At 42.4% G+C, this 19013-nt stretch overlaps 1 protein-coding gene across 3 annotated transcripts in view; it reads right to left on the bottom strand.

Annotated features, from left to right (window-relative positions):
- Nucleotides 1-19013, bottom strand: part of LOC311137630 (protein strawberry notch homolog 2-like) — a 120572-nt gene that overhangs the window by 41615 nt on the left and 59944 nt on the right. The window contains exon 1 of one of the 3 annotated variants that reach the window (XM_084172137.1): nucleotides 16304-17575. The exons of 1 other annotated variant lie outside the window; for it this stretch is intronic. In XM_084172137.1, coding sequence (XP_084028263.1) covers nucleotides 16304-16405 — 102 coding nt within the window. In that variant the 5' untranslated portion in view covers nucleotides 16406-17575. Of the gene's footprint in view, nucleotides 1-1063; nucleotides 3352-16303; nucleotides 17576-19013 lie in introns of those variants that run through there. One more of the 3 variants, XM_084172138.1, reaches the window with a different exon arrangement.

The raw sequence follows: 19013 nt of genomic DNA, 5'->3' as shown, positions 1-19013 counted from the left end.
TCCCTGGCGTCTGCAGTGGACATGACAAGCCACACACAGCACCTCTGGACCGGAGAGGACTGGGAAATTATTACGTGGGTCATCAAAGTCTACTCTACACTCACTGGGTGGAAAAAACACCATGTCTGTCTGCGTACATTGGACGTCAATGAAAGAGCATGACGCAGACCACTGCATGACGCATAAATTGGGCATTGTGATGAAAACACTGAATTTGTTGATAATAACCTTGGAGCCAAATCATGCGATTAGATGAATGAACATCAACGTATAAATTGCAGATTCATTCAGAACAAAAACCTTTCAGAGAATGTATGACTGTGTTCTGTCCTCTATTCTTGGAATAGAGAGATGAGAGTGCAGCGGCACTTGTGCTGTATGGTGGTCATGCGTAGCTATCAGGTTCTAGGACTTACTGGAAGGCTGTGTTACAGACAGCCATGTCACATTTATCGTGACTGGCAGTCACCAACAGGGACGAGCAGCATAGGAAGCCCAATGTGAAACAGAACAGCATTTTAAGCTCCCTCACTCCAAAACCACCAATATGGAATATAACGCAGTCCAATGTCTAAGAGTGACGTGTGATGAAGAGAATGCGCAGCAGAATGTTTTTGACATGAACATGTAATTGGTGCTTATTGATAGAGTAGTAGCCTATACATGTCTGAAATGAACCCAACTTCAGCTAATTCTACATAGGTCAGACAAGGCCATAATGCAAGCTAGGCAGAAGAGGTGAGGCCTAGGTGTACGGACAATTTATATTCTACCAAGGAGGTGTAAGGAGAAGTTAGAATATTTTATAATAACACATTCAAGAAAGCAAACAAAGAAATAACAACCACTCTAAAATCAGCATTGGGAAATCATAGTCCACCAGATAACACCTAACCTATAGATTATCCATTACCTATGAGACAGTCAGTGTTTCAAACAAAAAAATAAGAAACAATAAAATGAAAACACACATTCTGTAAACGTCTAGAAATTCTTGTTCACCTCAGACACCGAGCTCCCTGCTTTACACACTTCAACATAAAGAACTGATGACCATCCTTACCTTGGGAAGTGGTCGTCCCAACTGTAAATAGAGTTTAGTCCAAAGCGGCAGAATAGAAGACATGAGTCCAAAAGCTTTGGGTGGAAAGACCATACACTCCTAATTCACCTTTCCCTTACAACGACAGATCCTTCCATGTGCTGGAGCAGTGGAAACACCTCACAGCTGTAATGTTTCCCAATAGCAGACGGCCCTACCAGCTCCTCAGAACACTGACACACACATTTGGACAACGCACACTACAGGTAAGCTCTGGGCAGAAAACACTGCCCTAAAACACACACATTTCCTGCTACGGCTGGACTGACAGGTATTTGCATAGAGGTTTAGTCATATTGATTGTGGTCTAGTTCCTCAATGCTCTAAGGTGCTGGTGAGAGAGCAGAGGGGAGGGGAGCAGAGGGAGGAGCTTTCAGGAAATGATGCTTTTGTTGGTAAGTGACTAGAGTTACTGGCAGTCAAGCTCCTTTTACTGTACATGGTGTAACTCAACCGCATTTGTAGTGTAAACAGTGCTGTGCGCTGGGTCCTCTTTAGCGGCTCTTGAGCCGCTGCTTATGGCTGTGGTTAATGGTCTGGGATCAGCATTTAATGATTATTATATTTAGAGGTTGGCAGACTTATTTTCAGACGCTGACTTTTGTCTGCCTGACAGATTAGGCTCCATTTCAAGGCTGCTACTGCTTGAAGTTAAAATGTTATGATTGAGTTTTGCTGAGATGTCAAAATAATTAAAGAACTAATGGAATGGGCAGTCACTGATCAGTGTTGAGCTACAGTAGATGGAGAGGTCATTCCAAGCTGTCAAAGCACCTGTTCCACACTGACAGTCCATGTAGCTACATGGTTAATAAATACTGGGAAAGGTTTTGAGATCTTATTCTTTAGACTAACTGTTGTGTACATAGAGACCATCCGCAAAGACAGACGAGCGAGTGTATCTGATATATTTTTCAAATCACCATAACTTACAACATAGGCCTATCTGTAATACAAACTGATAAATGCTTGGTCTACATGCGATCTAAAAACAAATACTAGATGATAAAAAGATTACAAATAATTACACTGATTTGATGAAAGGCCCTTCAACAGCTGATGTCTTCACCACATCTGAGCCCATCCAGAGTCCTGCACCTACACAATCCATCATAACCAACATCTCTGCTTATGGAAAACAAGGCTATGATCGGCAAAGCACCTGGGGGAAAGGCTACTGATAAATTCTAATGATAAGACAGAGATGAAAGAAATTGTCTAGTACTAAAAAGATAGTGCCTTCAGAAAGTATTCACACCCCTTGACATTTTCCAAATTATGTTCTGTTACAGCCTGAATTTAAAATGGATTAAATTGAGATTTTGCGTCACTAGCTTACACACAATACCCAATAATGTCAAAGTGGAATTTTGCATTTAGAAATTGACAAATTAATAAAAAATGAAAAGCTGAAATGTCTTGAGTCAATAAGTATTCAACCCCTTTGTTATAGCAAGCCTAAATACGTTCAGGAGTAAAAATGTGCTTGACAAATCACATAATAAGTTGCATGGATTCATTCTGTGTTCAATAGTTGTGGTAAACTATGACTACCCCATCTCTGTACCCCACAAATACAGATAATTGTAAGGTCCCTCAACCAAGTAGTACATTTCAAACACAGATTCAACCACAAAGACCATGGAGGTTTTTCAATGGCTCGAAAAAAAGGGCACCTATTGGTAGATGTGTACAAAAAAAAAGTTAAAAAAAGCAGACGCTGAATATCTCTTTGATCATGGTAGTTATTTAGGCTTTGGATGGTGTATAAATACACCCAGTCACTACAAAGATACAGGCGTCCTTCCTAACTCGGTTACCAGAGAAGAAGGAAAATGCTCATGGATTTCACTATGAGGCCGATGGTGATTTTAAAACAGTTAGAGATTAATGGTTGTGATATGAGAGAACTGAGAATGGATCAAACATTTTTTATTTTTTTTTACCTTTATTTAACCAGGTAAGCCAGTTGAGAACAAGTTCTCATTTACAACTGCGACCTGGCCAAGATAAAGCAAAGCCGTGCGATAAAAACAACACAGAGTTATACATGGGATGAACAAAACATACAGTCAATAACACAATAGAAAATCTATATACAGTGTGTGCAAATGTAGTAAGTTATGGAGGTAAGGCAATAAATAGGCCATAGTGCAAAATAATTACAATTTAGTATTAACACTGGAGTGATAGATGTGCAGAAGATGAGGTGCAAATAGAGATACTGGGGTGCAAAAGTGCAAAATAAATAACAATATGGGAATGAGGTAGTTGGGTGGGCTAATTACAGATGGGCTGTGTATAGGTGCAGTGATCGGTAAGCTGCTCTGACAACTGATGCTTAAAGTTAGTGAGGGAGATAAGAGTCTCCAGCTTCAGAGATTTTTGCAGTTCGTACCAGTCATTAGCAGCAGAGAACTGGAAGGAATGGCGACCAAAGGAGGTGTTGGCTTTGGGGATGACCAGTGAGATATACATTTACATTTACATTTTAGTCATTTAGCAGACGCTCTTATCCAGAGCGACTTACAGTCAGTGAGTGCATACATTTTCATATACCTGCTGGAGCGCATACTACGGGTGGGTGTTGCTATGGTGACCAATGAGCTAAAATAAGGCAGGGATTTACCTAGCAGAGATTTATAGATGACCTGGAGCCAGTGGGATTGGCGACAAATATGTAGTGAGGCCAGCCAACGAGAGCGTACAGGTCACAATGGTGGGTAGTATATGGGGCTTTGGTGACAAAACGGATGGCACTGTGATAGACTACATCCAATTTGCTGAGTAGAGTGTTGGAGGATATTTTGTAAATGAAATCACCGAAGTCAAGGATAGGTAGGATAGTCAGTTTTACGAGGGCATGTTTGGCAGCATGAGTGAAGGAGGCTTTGTTGCAAAATAGGAAGCCCATTCTAGATTTAACTTTGGATTGGAGATGCTTAATGTGAGTCTGGAAGGAGAGTTTACGGTCTAACCAGACACCTAGGTATTTGTAGTTGTCCACATATTCTAAGTCAGACCCGCCGAGAGTAGTGATTCTAGTCGGGCGGGCGGGTGCAAGCAGCGTTCGATTGAAGAGCATGCATTTAGTTTTACTAGCGTTTAAGAGCAGTTGGAGGCTACGGAAGGAGTGTTGTATGGCATTGAAGCTCGTTTGGAGTTTTGTTAAAACAGTGTCCAATGAAGGGCCAGATATACAGTGGGGGAAAAAAGTATTTAGTCAGCCACCAATTGTGCAAGTTCTCCCACTTAAAAAGATGAGAGAGGCCTGTAATTTTCAGCATAGGTACACGTCAACTATGACAGACAAATTGAGGGAAAAAAATCCAGAAAATCACATTGTAGGATTTTTAATGAATTTATTATGGTGGAAAATAAGTATTTGGTCACCTACAAACAAGCAAGATTTCTGGCTCTCACAGACCTGTAACTTCTTCTTTAAGAGGCTCCTCTGTCCTCCACTCGTTACCTGTATTAATGGCACCTGTTTGAACTTATCAGTATAAAAGACACCCGTCCACAACCTCAAACAGTCACACTCCAAACTCCACTATGGCCAAGACCAAAGAGCTGTCAAAGGACACCAGAAACAAAATTGTAGACCTGCACCAGGCTGGGAAGACTGAATCTGCAATAGGTAAGCAGCTTGGTTTGAAGAAATCAACTGTGGGAGCAATTATTAGGAAATGGAAGACATACAAGACCACTGATAATCTCCCTCGATCTGGGGCTCCACGCAAGATCTCACCCCGTGGGGTCAAAATGATCACAAGAACGGTGAGCAAAAATCCCAGAACCACACGGGGGGACCTAGTGAATGGCCTGCAGAGAGCTGGGACCAAAGTAACAAAGCCTACCATCAGTAACATACTACGCCGCCAGGGACTCAAATCCTGCAGTGCCAGACGTGTCCCCCTGCTTAAGCCAGTACATGTCCAGGCCCGTCTGAAGTTTGCTAGAGTGCATTTGGATGATCCAGAAGAGGATTGGGAGAATGTCATATGGTCAGATAAAATCAAAATAGAACTTTTTGGTAAAAACTCAACTCGTCGTGTTTGGAGGACAAAGAATGCTGAGTTGCATCCAAAGAACACCATACCTACTGTGAAGCATGGGGGTGGAAACATCATGCTTTGGGGCTGTTTTTCTGCAAAGGGACCAGGACGACTGATCCGTGTAAAGGAAAGAATGAATGGGGCCATGTATCGTGAGATTTTGAGTGACCTTCCATCAGCAAGGTCATTGAAGATGAAACGTGGCTGGGTCTTTCAGCATGACAATGATCCCAAACACACCGCCCGGGCAACGAAGGAGTGCCTTCGTAAGAAGCATTTCAAGGTCCTGGAGTGGCCTAGCCAGTCTCCAGATCTCAAACCCATAGAAAATCTTTGGAGGGAGTTGAAAGTCTGTGTTGCCCAGCGACAGGAATGGGCCAAAATACCAGCAACAGTGTGTGAAAACCTTGTGAAGACTTACAGAAAACATTTGACCTGTGTCATTGCCAACAAAGGGTATATAACAAAGTATTGAGAAACTTTTGTTATTGACCAAATACTTATTTTCCACCATAATTTGCAAATAAATTCATTATAAATCCTACAATGTGATTTTCTGGAAATTTTTCTCTAATTGTCTGTCATAGTTGACGTGTACATATGATGAAAATTACAGGCCTCTCGTATTTTTAAGTGGGAGAACTTGCACAATTGGTGGCTGACTAAATACTTTTCCCCCCACTGTATACAAAATGGTGTCGTCTGCGTAGAGGTGGATCTGAGAGTCACCAGCAGCAAGAGCAACATCATTGATATACACAGAGAATAGAGTCGGCCCGAGAATTGAACTCTGTGGCACCCCCATAGAGACTGCCATAGGTCCAGACAACAGGCCCTCCGATTTGACACATTGAACTCTATCTGAGAAGTAGTTGGTGAACCAGGCGAGGCACTCATTTGAGAAACCAAGGCTATTTAGTCTGCCAATAAGAATGCTGTGATTGACAGAGATCTCAGAGGATACAGTCTGCTTGTCAACATTGTTGTTACTCCACAATACTAACCTAAATAAGAGCGTGAAAAGAAGGAAGCTTGTACAGAATACAAATATTCAAAAACATACATCCTGTTTGTAACAAAGCATTTAAGTAATACTGCAAAAAAACGGGGCAAAGAAATTAACTTTATGTCCTGAATACAAAGCGTTATGTATGGGGAAATTCCAACACATCACTGATTAACACTTAATATTTTCAAGCATGGTGGTGGCTGCATCGTGTTATGGGTATGCTTGTCATCGTCAAGGACTATGGAGTTTTTAAGGATAAAAATAAACTGAATATAGCTAAGCACAGGCAAATTCCCCTTTCAGCAGGACAATAACCTAAAACACCAGGCCAAATCTAGACTGGAGTTGCTTACCAAGACAACATTGAATGTTCCCGAGTGGCCTAGTTACAGTTTTGACTTAAAATCAGCTTGCAAATCTATGGCAAGACTTGAAAATGGCTGTCTAGCAATAATCAACAACCAACTTGACAGAGCTTGAAGAATAATACTTTAAAAAAAAGGGCAAATATTGTACAATCCAGGTTTGCAAAGCTCTTAGAGACTTACTCCAAAAGACTCACAGCTGTAATCGCTGCCAAAGGTGTTTCTAACATGTATTGACTCAGCGGGGTGAATACTTATCTAATCAAGATATTGGTGTTTTATTTTTCATTAATTTGTAATAAATGTTAGAATATTTCTACCACTTTGACAGAGTATTTTGTGTAGATCATTGACCAAAAATGACAAATACATTTTAATCCCACTTTGTAACAACAAAATGTGGGTAAAAAGTCAAGGGGTGTGAATACTTTCTGAAGGCACTGTAGCTCCTGATTTCCTTTAAGAAATGAATGATGAATGTGAAACAATCACATTTTTCACAATCACATCCTCCTTCCTGGCAGAGGGCTGGTGAAGGGCCACTGCCCCCTGCTAACAGGAACAGAGATGGGGCATTAGGTCTACTATGGCACCATGTTGCCCACCTCCACTGGGCTAGTCCGAGGGGGAAGACTGACCGACTGAGTGGCGCCTCTGCGTGGTGTCATGAGGGAGATTGCGGGAATCCTCATCAGCAAGGATGAGTCACTGATAGGCTGCCTCTTTCAAGCCTGCAGTGTCAGCTCTCCCCTCTGTGTCACACCCAGGACAATAGAGTAACTGTGGGCTGCTGCTGCTGTTGTTTAATTTTTTATCTCTGTTGTTGAGACTGAACCAAAGAGTGTTAAACATTAAACGCAACATCAAAAGCACTAAATGTTGCTTTCCCACAAATTGCGAGGGTAGTAGTTTGCCCCCAATTGGAGGACTGCCTGTAGCAATCATTTGTAACAATAACTTCCTGGTATAGAAGTAATAATAATTTATTTAACTTGTATAGCTCCTTTCATTATAGAAAATAATCTCAAAGCACATAAAAAGCAAAACAAACACATTGAAATTCAGACGGTAGAGATGGAGATTAAATGTCTCTATTTGGCTTCTGATGAAAGGCTGGAAGTTGAGGCAGTTTGGAATGGAAAGGCAGTGTAGCTTCAGCGGAGGGGGCATCGATGGTACAGCCAGAGAGAAACAAAGACAGTCTGCACAACATCTCCTTCTCCGATGGTCAATTCCTCCACATGACCTGCTCCTCCGTAGGTACTAGTCCTCCATTGCCAAACATGTAGCACCCACCTGGGTGATACCACAGCTGCTGAAAAGCGCACGAAAATCCACCACATCTTGGCAGTGGTTAAGAACAGTCCCGGAGCCTCTTTTGCCATCTCTAGACACAGCATGCAGTACTTGTAATTCGTCCGAAAGATTAAACAAAGCCGTGGCTGCATTATTTGAATCCAAAACAGCCAGCCAACTAACGATAAGCCAAAAAGTCAAGACCACGAGATGTAAGTGATCAACCCCCAGAGCAGTCAAACCCCAATTTGTTTCCAGAGCTCTCAGCGTAGGTGACCTCACAGTGCCATGGCAAACCCAGAACTCAGTAGGCCAGGCAACAGGCAATTTGTGACGCGTGTTAGAAAATAAAGAAAACTGCCTTTACAAAACAAGCACGGAATAAAACCTGCATTTCAGAACTTATGGACTTAACTATTAAACAAACAGTGCTATTTCTGTATGGCTTTCTACTGCAACAAAAAACAAGCAGAGACAATAACACAGGCCATTTAGCTTGATTCAGTTAGAATGAAACAGAACACGGGGCACCTTTCTCTTCGTACAGAACCTGAGGGTGTTAAGTCAATGGACATTATCCAGACACACACTTTCTTTTGCAATTCAGGGCTTCAGAGGAATTTACTATAGAGTTGAACATGGCCTTTAAAGCCTTTCGTTTTCTATCTCCTTGGAGAATATGGTGGCGTACTGTATGGTTGCCGTCTTGCGAGCTTCGACCTGACATTAGCAATTTTTTCCCATTTATCTTTTTTTTCTCCATCTTATTTCTCATGGGTGTTTATCTATATTATTACTTTTATTACTGCATTATTGGGAAAGAGCTCACAAGTAAGCATTACACAATACTGTTTTACACCTGCTGTATCCTGTACACGCCACAAATATATATATATATATATATATATATATATATATATATATATATATATATATATATATATATATACACAGTGGGGAGAACAAGTATTTGATACACTGCCGATTTTGCAGGTTTTCCTACTTACAAAGCATGTAGAGGTCTGTAATTTTTATCATAGGTACACTTCAACTGTGAGAGACGGAATCTAAAACAAAAATCCAGAAAATCACATTGTATGATTTTTAAGTTATTCATTTGCATTTTATTGCATGACATAAGTATTTGATCACCTACCAACCAGTAAGAATTCCGGCTCTCACAGACCTGTTAGTTTTTCTTTAAGAAGCCCTCCTGTTCTCCATTCATTACCTGTATTAACTGCACCTGTTTGAACTCATTACCTGTATAAAAGACACCTGTCCACACACTCAATCAAACAGACTCCAACCTCTCCACAATGGCCAAGACCAGAGAGCTGTGTAAGGACATCAGGGATACAATTGTAGACCTGCACAAGGCTGGGATGGGCTACAGCACAATAGGCAAGCAGCTTGGTGAGAAGGCAACAACTGTTGGCGCAATTATTAGAAAATGGAAGAAGTTCAAGATGACGGTCAATCACCCTCGGTCTGGGGCTCCATGCAAGATCTCACCTCGTGGGGCATCAATGATCATGAGGAAGGTGAGGGATCAGCCCAGAACTACACGGCAGGACCTGGTCAATGACCTGAAGAGAGCTGGGACCACAGTCTCAATGAAAACCATTAGTAACACACTACGCCGTCATGGATTAAAATCCTGCAGCGCACGCAAGGTCCCCCTGCTCAAGCCAGCGCATGTCCAGGCCCATCTGAAGTTTGCCAATGACCATCTGGATGATCCAGAGGAGGAATGGGAGAAAGTCATGTGGTCTGATGAGACAAAAATAGAGCATTTTGGTCTGAACTCCACTCGCCGTGTTTGGAGGAAGAAGAAGGATGAGTACAACCCCAAGAACACCATCCCAACCGTGAAGCATGGAGGTGGAAACATCATTCTTTGGGGATGCTTTTCTGCAAAGGGGACAGGACAACTGCACCGTATTGAGGGGAGGATGGATGGGGCCATGTATCGCGAGATCTTGGCCAACAACCTCCTTCCCTCAGTAAGAGCATTGAAGATGGGTCGTGGCTGGGTCTTCCAGCATGACAACGACCCGAAACACACAGCCAGGGCAACTAAGGAGTGGCTCCGTAAGAAGCATCTCAAGGTCCTGGAGTGGCCAAGCCAGTCTCCAGACCTGAACCCAATAGAACATCTTTGGAGGGAGCTGAAAGTCCATATTGCCCAGCGACAGCCCCGAAACCTGAAGGATCTGGAGAACGTCTGAATGGAGGAGTGGGCCAAAATCCCTGCTGCAGTGTGTGCAAACCTGGTCAAGACCTACAGGAAACGTATGATCTCTGTAATTGAAAACAAAGGTTTCTGTACCAAATATTAAGTTCTGCTTTTCTGATGTATCAAATACTTTTGTCATGCAATAAAATGCAAATTAATTACTTAAAAATCATACAATGTGATTTTCTGGATTTTTGTTTTAGATTCTGTCTCTCACAGTTGAAGTGTACCTATGATAAAAATGACAGACCTCTACATGCTTTGTAAGTAGGAAAACCTGCAAAAGCTGCAGTGTATCAAATAGTTGTTCTCCCCACTGTATATATATATATATATACACACAGTGGGGAGAACAAGTATTTGATACACTGCCAATTTTGCAGGTTTTCCTACTTACAAAGCATGTAGAGGTCTGTAATTTTTATCATAGGTACACTTCAACTGTGAGAGACGGAATCTAAAACAAAAATCCAGAAACTCACATTGTGTAATTTTTAAGTAATGAATTTGCATTTTATTGCATGACATAAGTATTTGATCACCTACCAACTAGTAAGAATTCCGGCTCTCACAGACCTGTTAGTTTTTCTTTAAGAAGCCCTCCTGTTCTCCACTCATTACCTGTATTAACTGCACCTGTTTGAACTCATTACCTGTATAAAAGACACCTGTCAACACACTAAATAAAACAGACTCCTACCTCTCCACAATGGCCAAGACCAGAGAGCTGTGTAAGGACATCAGGGATAAAATTGTAGACCTGCACAAGGCTGGGATGGGCTACAGGACAATAGGCAAGCAGCTTGGTAAGAAGGTAACAACTGTTGGCGCAATTATTAGAAAATGGAAGAAGTTCAAGATGACGGTCAATCACCCTCGGTCTGGGGCTCCATGCAAGATCTCACCTCGTGGGGCATCAATGATCATGAGGAAGGTGAGGGATCAGCCCAGAACTACATGGCAGGACCTGGTCAATGACCTGAAGAGAGCTGGGATCACAGTCTCAAAGAAAACCATTAGTAACACACTACGCCGTCATGGATTAAAATCCTGCAGCGCACGCAAGGTCCCCCTGCTCAAGCCAGCGCATGTCCAGGCCCGTCTGAAGTTTGCCAATGACCATCTGGATGATCCAGAGGAGGAATGGGAGAAGGTCATGTGGTCTGATGAGACAAAAATAGAGCTTTTTGGTCTAAACTCCACTCACCGTGTTTGGAGGAAGAAGAAGGATGAGTACAACCCCAAGAACACCATCCCAACCGTGAAGCATGGAGGTGGAAACATCATTCTTTGGGGATGCTTTTCTGCAAACGGGACAGGACGACTGCACCGTATTGAGGGGAGGATGGATGGGGCCATGTATCGCGAGATCTTGGCCAACAACCTCCTTCCCTCAGTAAGAGCATTGAAGATGGGTCGTGGCTGGGTCTTCCAGCATGACAACGACCCGAAACACACAGCCAGGGCAACTAAGGAGTGGCTCCTTAAGAAGCATCTCAAGGTCCTGGAGTGGCCTAGCCAGTCTCCAGACCTGAACCCAATAGAAAATCTTTGGAGGGAGCTGAAAGTCCGTATTGCCCAGCGACAGCCCCAAAACCTGAAGGATCTGGAGAAGGTCTGTATGGAGGAGTGGGCCAAAATCCCTGCTGCAGTGTGTGCAAACCTTGTCAAGACCTACAGGAAACGTATGATCTCTGTAATTGCAAACAAAGGTTTCTGTACCAAATATTAAGTTCTGCTTTTCTGATGTATCAAATACTTATGTCATGCAATAAAATGCAAATTAATTACTTAAAAATCATACAATGTGATTTTCTGGATTTTTGTTTTAGATTCCGTCTCTCACAGTTGAAGTGTACCTATGATAAAAATTACAGACCTCTACATGCTTTGTAAGTAGGAAAACCTGCAAAATCGGCAGTGTATCAAATACTTGTTCTCCCCACTGTATATTAAACTTTTAAACTTTGACAGGAGGGGGTGGGGAGGCAGAACGGGCCCGTTCAAACATACAGATTTGAGATCTAACAAAGAGCCTGACACTTCATGGGACAAGCAGGAAGTGGGAAAGAGTATGTGTGTATGTGTGTATCAGAGTGTACTCAGCGTTGAATATGTGTGTGCAGCGGATATACTCCTCACTCTAGACATGGCTTAGTGGAGAGAGTGGTTTAGTAAAAGTGCTCTCCTATTATTCTTCTTCCAGTAAGCAGGGCAGCATTTTTCTTATTTTCCCTGAATCATGTTACACAGCACAGCGAATCAGATGATCTGGTGTGGAGAGTTCAGACAGAGCTCGTGACCCAGATCCTCTGTGTGTGCGTGCGTGCGTGCGTGCGTATTGCCCTCTGTGGCTCATTCTCTAAACTTGGTGACAACATGCTAGCATAATGCCACAGAAACTACTCTCTCTAGCAAGAATGCTAGCCATGGGTTTAGAGTGCATTCGAAAAGTATTCAGACCCCTTGACATTTTGTTATGTGTAAATCCTGACTAGTCTCCCAGTCCCTGCCGCTGAAAAACATCCCCACAGCATGATGCTGCCACCACCATGCTTCACCGTAGGGATGGTGCCAGGTTTCCTCCAGACGTGACTCTTGACATTCAGGCCAAAGAGTTCAATCTTGGTTTCATCAGACCAGAGAATCTTGTTTCTTATAGTCTGAGATTCCTTTAGGTTCCTTTTGGCAAACTCCAAGTGGGCTGTCATGTGCCTTTTACTGAGGAGTGGCTTCCGTCTGGCCACTACCATAAAGGCCTGATTGGTGGAGTGCTGCAGAGATGGTTGTCCTTCTGGAAGGTTCTCCCATCTCCACAGACGAACTCTGGAGCTCTGTCAGAGTGACCATAAGGTTCTTGGTCACCTTCCTGACCAAGGCCCTTCTCCCCGATTGCTCAGTTTGGCCGGGCGGCCAGCTCTAGGAAGAGTCTTGGTGGTTCCAAACTTCTTCCATTTAAGAATGATGGAGGCCCCTGTGTTCTTGGGGACCGTCAATGCTGCAGAAATGTTTTGGTACCCTTCCCCAGATCTGTGCCTCGACACAATCCTATCTCGGAGCTCTACGGACAATTCCTTCAACCTCATGGCTTGGTTTTTGCTATGACATGCACTGTCAACTGTGGGACCTTATATAGACAGGTGTGTGCCTTTCCAAATCATGTCCAATCAATTGAATTTACCACAGGTGGACTCCAATCAAGTTGTACAAACATCTCAAGGATGATCAATGAAAACAGGATGCACCTGAGCTCAATTTTGAGTTTCATAGCAAAGGGTCTGAATATTTATGTAAATAAGGTATTTCTTTTTTTTTATTTTAATACATTTGCAAAGATTTCTAAAAACCTGTTTTCGCTTTGTCATTATGTGGTATTGTGTGTAGATTGATGAGTAAAAACATTAATTTAATCCATTTTAGAATAAGGCTGTAAGGTAACAAAATGTGGAAAAAGGGAAGGGGTCTGAATAATTTCCGAATGCACTGTACATGCTTTCTGATTTGAGGTGAGCGAGCATGAATACACATATAGAGAGAGCCACAAACTTTCGACTGCTCCCTACACATCCCCACCCACTGAGTGCAGCACCGTTTGACCGGTCTGAAATGTGAAAAGGTCAAGCCTTTCCACAACAAGCTCATTCTACTGAGCCTGGCTGCACCTCTCATCCTGAGTACACAGAGGCCCAAGGCACTTCACACACACAGACCGCACGCAAGCATACACACTCCCAATTCATCTCCCCTGACAGAGCCAATCCGTTTCTGTCTGAGTACAAGAAGGAGACTCCTCACCAGACATTTTAATCTGGCAGCACTCAGGGCAGCTGATGTTAGGAGACCAACTATAACTACATTCAAGAGCACAATGGACATGTAGCTTATGTGGATAGATAGGTAGTAGTATAGCCTTCATGTGGATAGATATATAGTATAGCCTTCATGTGGATAGATATATACAGTGGGGAGAACAAGTATTTGATACACTGCCGATTTTGCAGGTTTTCCTACTTACAAAGCATGTAGAGGTCTGTAATTTTTATCATAGGTACACTTCAACTGTGAGAGATGGAATCTAAAACAAAAATCCAGAAAATCACATTGTATGATTTTTAAGTAATTAATTTGCATTTTATTGCATCTCCCCACTGTAATTATAGCCTTCATGTGGATAGATAGATAGATAGTATAGCCTTCATGTAGATAGATAGTATAGCCTTCATGTAGATAGATAGATAGTATAGCCTTCATGTAGATAGATAGATAGATAGATAGATAGATAGTATAGCCTTCATGTAGATAGATAGATAGATAGATAGATAGTATAGCCTTCATGTAGATAGATAGATGGATAGATAGTATAGCCTTCATGTAGATAGATAGTATAGCCTTCATGTAGATAGATAGATAGATAGATAGAATAGTATAGTATAGTATAGCCTTCATGTAGATAGTATAGCCTTCATGTGGATAGATCGTATAGCCTTCATGTGGATAGATAGATAGTATAGCCTTCATGTGGATAGATACATAGTATAGCCTTCATGTGAATAGATAGATAGTTTGCCTTCATGTGAATAGATAGATAGTAGTATAGCCTTCATGTGGATAGGTAGATAGTAGTATAGCCTTCATGTGGATATATATATAGATAGTAGTATAGCCTTCATGTGGATAGATAGTAGTATAGCCTTCATGAGGCCAGATAGTATAGCCTTCAAGTGGATAGACAGATAGTATAGCCTTCATGTGGATAGGTAGATAGTAGTATAGCCTTCATGTGGATAGGTAGATAGTAGTATAGCCTTCATGTGGATATATATATAGATAGTAGTATAGCCTTCATGTGGATAGATAGTAGTATAGCCTTCATGAGGCCAGATAGTATAGCCTTCAAGTGGATAGACAGATAGTATAGCCTTCATGTGGATAGGTAGATAGTACAGTCGTGGTCAAAAGTTTTGAGAATGACACAAGTATTGGTCTTCACAAAGTTCACTGCTTCAGTGTTATGAGATACTTTTGTCAGATGTTACTATGGTATACTGAGGTATAATTACAAGCATTCCATAAGTGTCAAAGGCTTTTATTGTCAATTACATTAAGTTTATGCAAAGAGTCAATATTTGCAGTGTTGACCCTTCTTTTTCAAGACCTCTGCAATCTGCCCTGGCATGCTGTCAATTAACTTCTGGGCCACATCCTGACTGATGGCAGCCCATTCTTGCATAATCAATGCTTGGAGTTTGTGGGTTTTTGTTTGTCCACCCGCCTCTTGAGGATCGACCACAAGTTCTCAATGGGATTAAGGTCTGGGGAGTTTCCTGGCCATGGACCCAAGATTTTGATGTTTTGTTCCCCGAGCCACTTAGTTATCACGTTTGCCTTATGGCAAAGTGCTCCATCATGCTGGAAAAGGCATTGGTCTTCACCAAACTGTTCTTTGATTGTTGGGAGAAGTTGCTCTCGGAGGATGTGTTGGTACCATTCTTTATTCATGGCTGTGTTCTTAGGCAAAATTGTGAGTGAGCCCACTTCCTTGGCTGAGAAGCAACCCCACACATGAATGGTCTCAGGATGCTTTACTGTTGGCATGACACAGGACTGACGGTAGCGCTCACCTTGTCTTCTCCGGACAAGGTGTTTTCCGGATGCCCCAAACAATCGGAAAGGGGATACATCAGAGAAAATGACTTTACCCCAGTCCTCAGCAGTCCAATCGCTGTACCTTTTGACGAATATCAGTCTGTCCCTGATGTTTTTCCTGGAGAGAAGTGGCTTCCTCGCTGCCCTTCTTGACACCAGGCCATCCTCCAAAAGTCTTCGCCTCACTGTGCGTGCAGATGCACTCACACCTGCCTGCTGCAATTCCTGAGCAAGCTCTGCACTGGTGGTGCCCCGATCCTGCAGCTGAATCAACTTTAGGAGACGGTCCTGGCGCTTGCTGGACTTTCTTGGGCGCCCTGACGCTTTCTTCACAACAATTTAACCTCTCTCCTTGAAGTTCTTGATGATCCGATAAATGGTTGATTTAGGTGAAATCTTACTAGCAGCAATATCCTTGCCTGTGAAGCCCTTTTTGTGCAAAGCAATGATGACGGCACGTGTTTCCTTGCAGGTAACCATGGTTAACAGAGGAAGAACAATGATTTCAAGCACCACCCTCCTTTTAAAGCTTCCAGTCTGTTATTCTAACTCAATCAGCATGACAGCCTTGTCCTCGTCAACACTCACCTGAGTTAATGAGAAAATCACTGACATGATGGCAGCTGGTCCTTTTGTGGCAGGGCTGAAATGCAGTGGAAATGTTTTTTGGGGGATTAAGTTCATTTTCATGGCAAAGAGGGACTTTGCAATTAATTGCAATTCATCTGATCACTCTTCATGACATTCTGGAGTATATGCAAATTGCCATCATCAAAATTGAGGCAGCAGACTTTGTGAAAATTAGTATGTGTGTCATTCTCAAAACTTTTGACCAACGACTGTAGTATAGCCTTCATGTGGATAGGTAGATAGTAGTATAGCCTTCATGAGGATAGGTAGATGGTAGTATACCCGTCAAGTGGATGGATTCCCACGCGGGGCTAGTATGAAAATAAAACAATAAAAACAAACAAAAAAATAAAATAATAATGTATGCACTCTGGATAAGAGCGTCTGCTAAATTACTAAAATGTAAATGTAAAAAATGATAGGTAGTAGTACAGCCTTCAAATCAAATGTTATTTGTCACAAGCGCCGTGTGAAATGCTTACTTACAAGCCCTTAACCAACAATGCAGTTTTAAGAAAAAGAAATGTTTAGTAAAAAATAGATAAAAAATATAAAGAAAGAAATAATTAAAGAGCAGCAGTAAAATAACAGTAGCGAGGCTATCATTTTTACATATTTTTTTAAACATTTTAGTCATTTAGCAGACGCTCTTATCCAGAGCGACTTACAGGAGCAATTAGGGTTAAGTACCTTGCTCAAGGGCACGTCGACAGATTTTTCACCTAGTCAGTAACCAGCGACCTTTTGGTTACTGGCACAACGCTCTTAACCACTAAGCTACCTGCCGCCCCTATATACAGGGGGTACCGGTACAGAGTCAAGGTAATTGTGGTAATATGTACATGTAGGTAGAGTTAAAGTGACTATGCATAGATAATAAACAGAGTGGCAGCAGCGTAAAAGAGGGGGTGGGTGGGGGTGAACAGTCTATGACTAAGGTGGCTGGAGTCTTTGACAATTTTTAGGGCCTTCCTTCAGATAGATAGATTATTTGGAACACCTTCATGTGGATAGATACACTACATAACCAAAAGTATGTGGACACCTGCTCGTCAAACATCTAATTCCAGAATCACCGGCATTACCGGTAATATGGAGTTGGTCCCCCCTTTGCTGCTATAACAGCCTCCACTCTTCTGGGAAGGCTTTCCACTAGATATTGGAACATTGCTGCAGGGACTTGTTTCCATTCAGCCACAAGAGCATTAGTGAGGTCAGGCACTGATGTTGGGCGATTAGGCCTGGCTCGCAGTCGGCGTTCCAATTCATCCCAAAGGTGTTCGAAGGGGTTGAGTTCAGGGCTCTGTGCAGGCCAGTCAGGTTCTTCCACACCAATCGACAAAACATTTCTGTATGGACCTTGCCTTATGCACGGGGGCATTGTCATGCTGAAACAGGAAAAGGCCTTCCCCAAACTGTTGCCACAAAGTTGGAAGAACAGAATATTCTAAAATGTAATTGTATGCTGTAGCGTTAAGATTTCCCTTACCTGGAATTAAGGAGCCTGAACCGTGAAAAACAGCCCCAGACCATTATTCCTCCTCCATCAAACTTTATAGTTGTCACTATGCATTCGGGCAGGTAGCTTGCTCCTGGCATCTGCCAAACCCAGATGGTGAAGCATGATTCATCGCTCTAGAGAACGCATTTCCACTGGCGGCGAGCTTTATACCACTCCAGCCGATGCATGGCATTGCGCATAGTGATCTTAGGCTTGTGTGCGGCTACTTGGCCATGGAAACCCATCTCCTGACAAACAGTTATTGTGCTGACGTTGCTTCCAGAGGCAGTTTGGAACTCTGTAGTGAGTGTTGCAACCGAGGACAGACGATTTTTAAGCACTACATGCTTCGGCGGTCCCGTTCTGTGAGCTTGTGTGGTCTACCACTTCGCAGCTGAGCTGTGGCGTTGTTGCTCCTAGACGTTTCCACTTCACAATAACAGCACTTACAGTTGACCGGGGCAGCTCTAGCAGGGCAGAAATTTGAAGAACTGACTTATTGGAAAGGTGGCATCCTGGCACGTTGAAAGTCACTGAGCTCTTCAGTAAGGCCATTCTACTGCCAATGTTTGTCTATGTAGATTGCATGGCTGTGTGCACGATTTTAATCCACCTGTCAGCAACGGGTGTGGCTGAAATAGCCGAATCCACTATTTTGAAGGGGTGTCCACATACTTTTGTATCTACAGTTGAAGTCGGAAGTTTACATCCACTTAGGTTGGAGTCATTAAAACTTGTTTTTCAACCACTCCACACATTTCTTGTTAACAAACTATAGTTTTGGCAAGTCGGTTAGGACATCTACTTTGTGCATGACAAGTAATTCTTCCAACAATTGTTCACAGACAGATTATTTCACTTATAATTCACTGTATCACAATTCCAGTGGGTCAGAAGTTTACATACACTAAGTTGACTGTGCCTTTAAACAGCTTGGAAAATTCCAGAAAATGATGTCATGGCTTTAGAAGTTTCTGATAGGCTAATTGACATCATTTGAGTCAATTGGAGGTGTACCTGTGGATATATTTCAAGGCCTACCTTCAAACTTAGTGCCTCTTTGCTTGACATCATGGGAAAAATAAAAAGAAATCAGCCAAGACCTCAGAAAAAATGTGTAGACCTCCACAAGTCTGGTTCATCCTTGGGAGCAATTTCCAATCGCCT

This window comes from Coregonus lavaretus, assembly GCF_964263955.1.
Source record: "Coregonus lavaretus genome assembly, chromosome: 11".
NCBI lineage: Eukaryota > Metazoa > Chordata > Actinopteri > Salmoniformes > Salmonidae > Coregonus > Coregonus lavaretus.
Note: the sequence above shows the minus strand (reverse complement) of the source record. Positions and strands in the feature narration are given on the sequence as shown.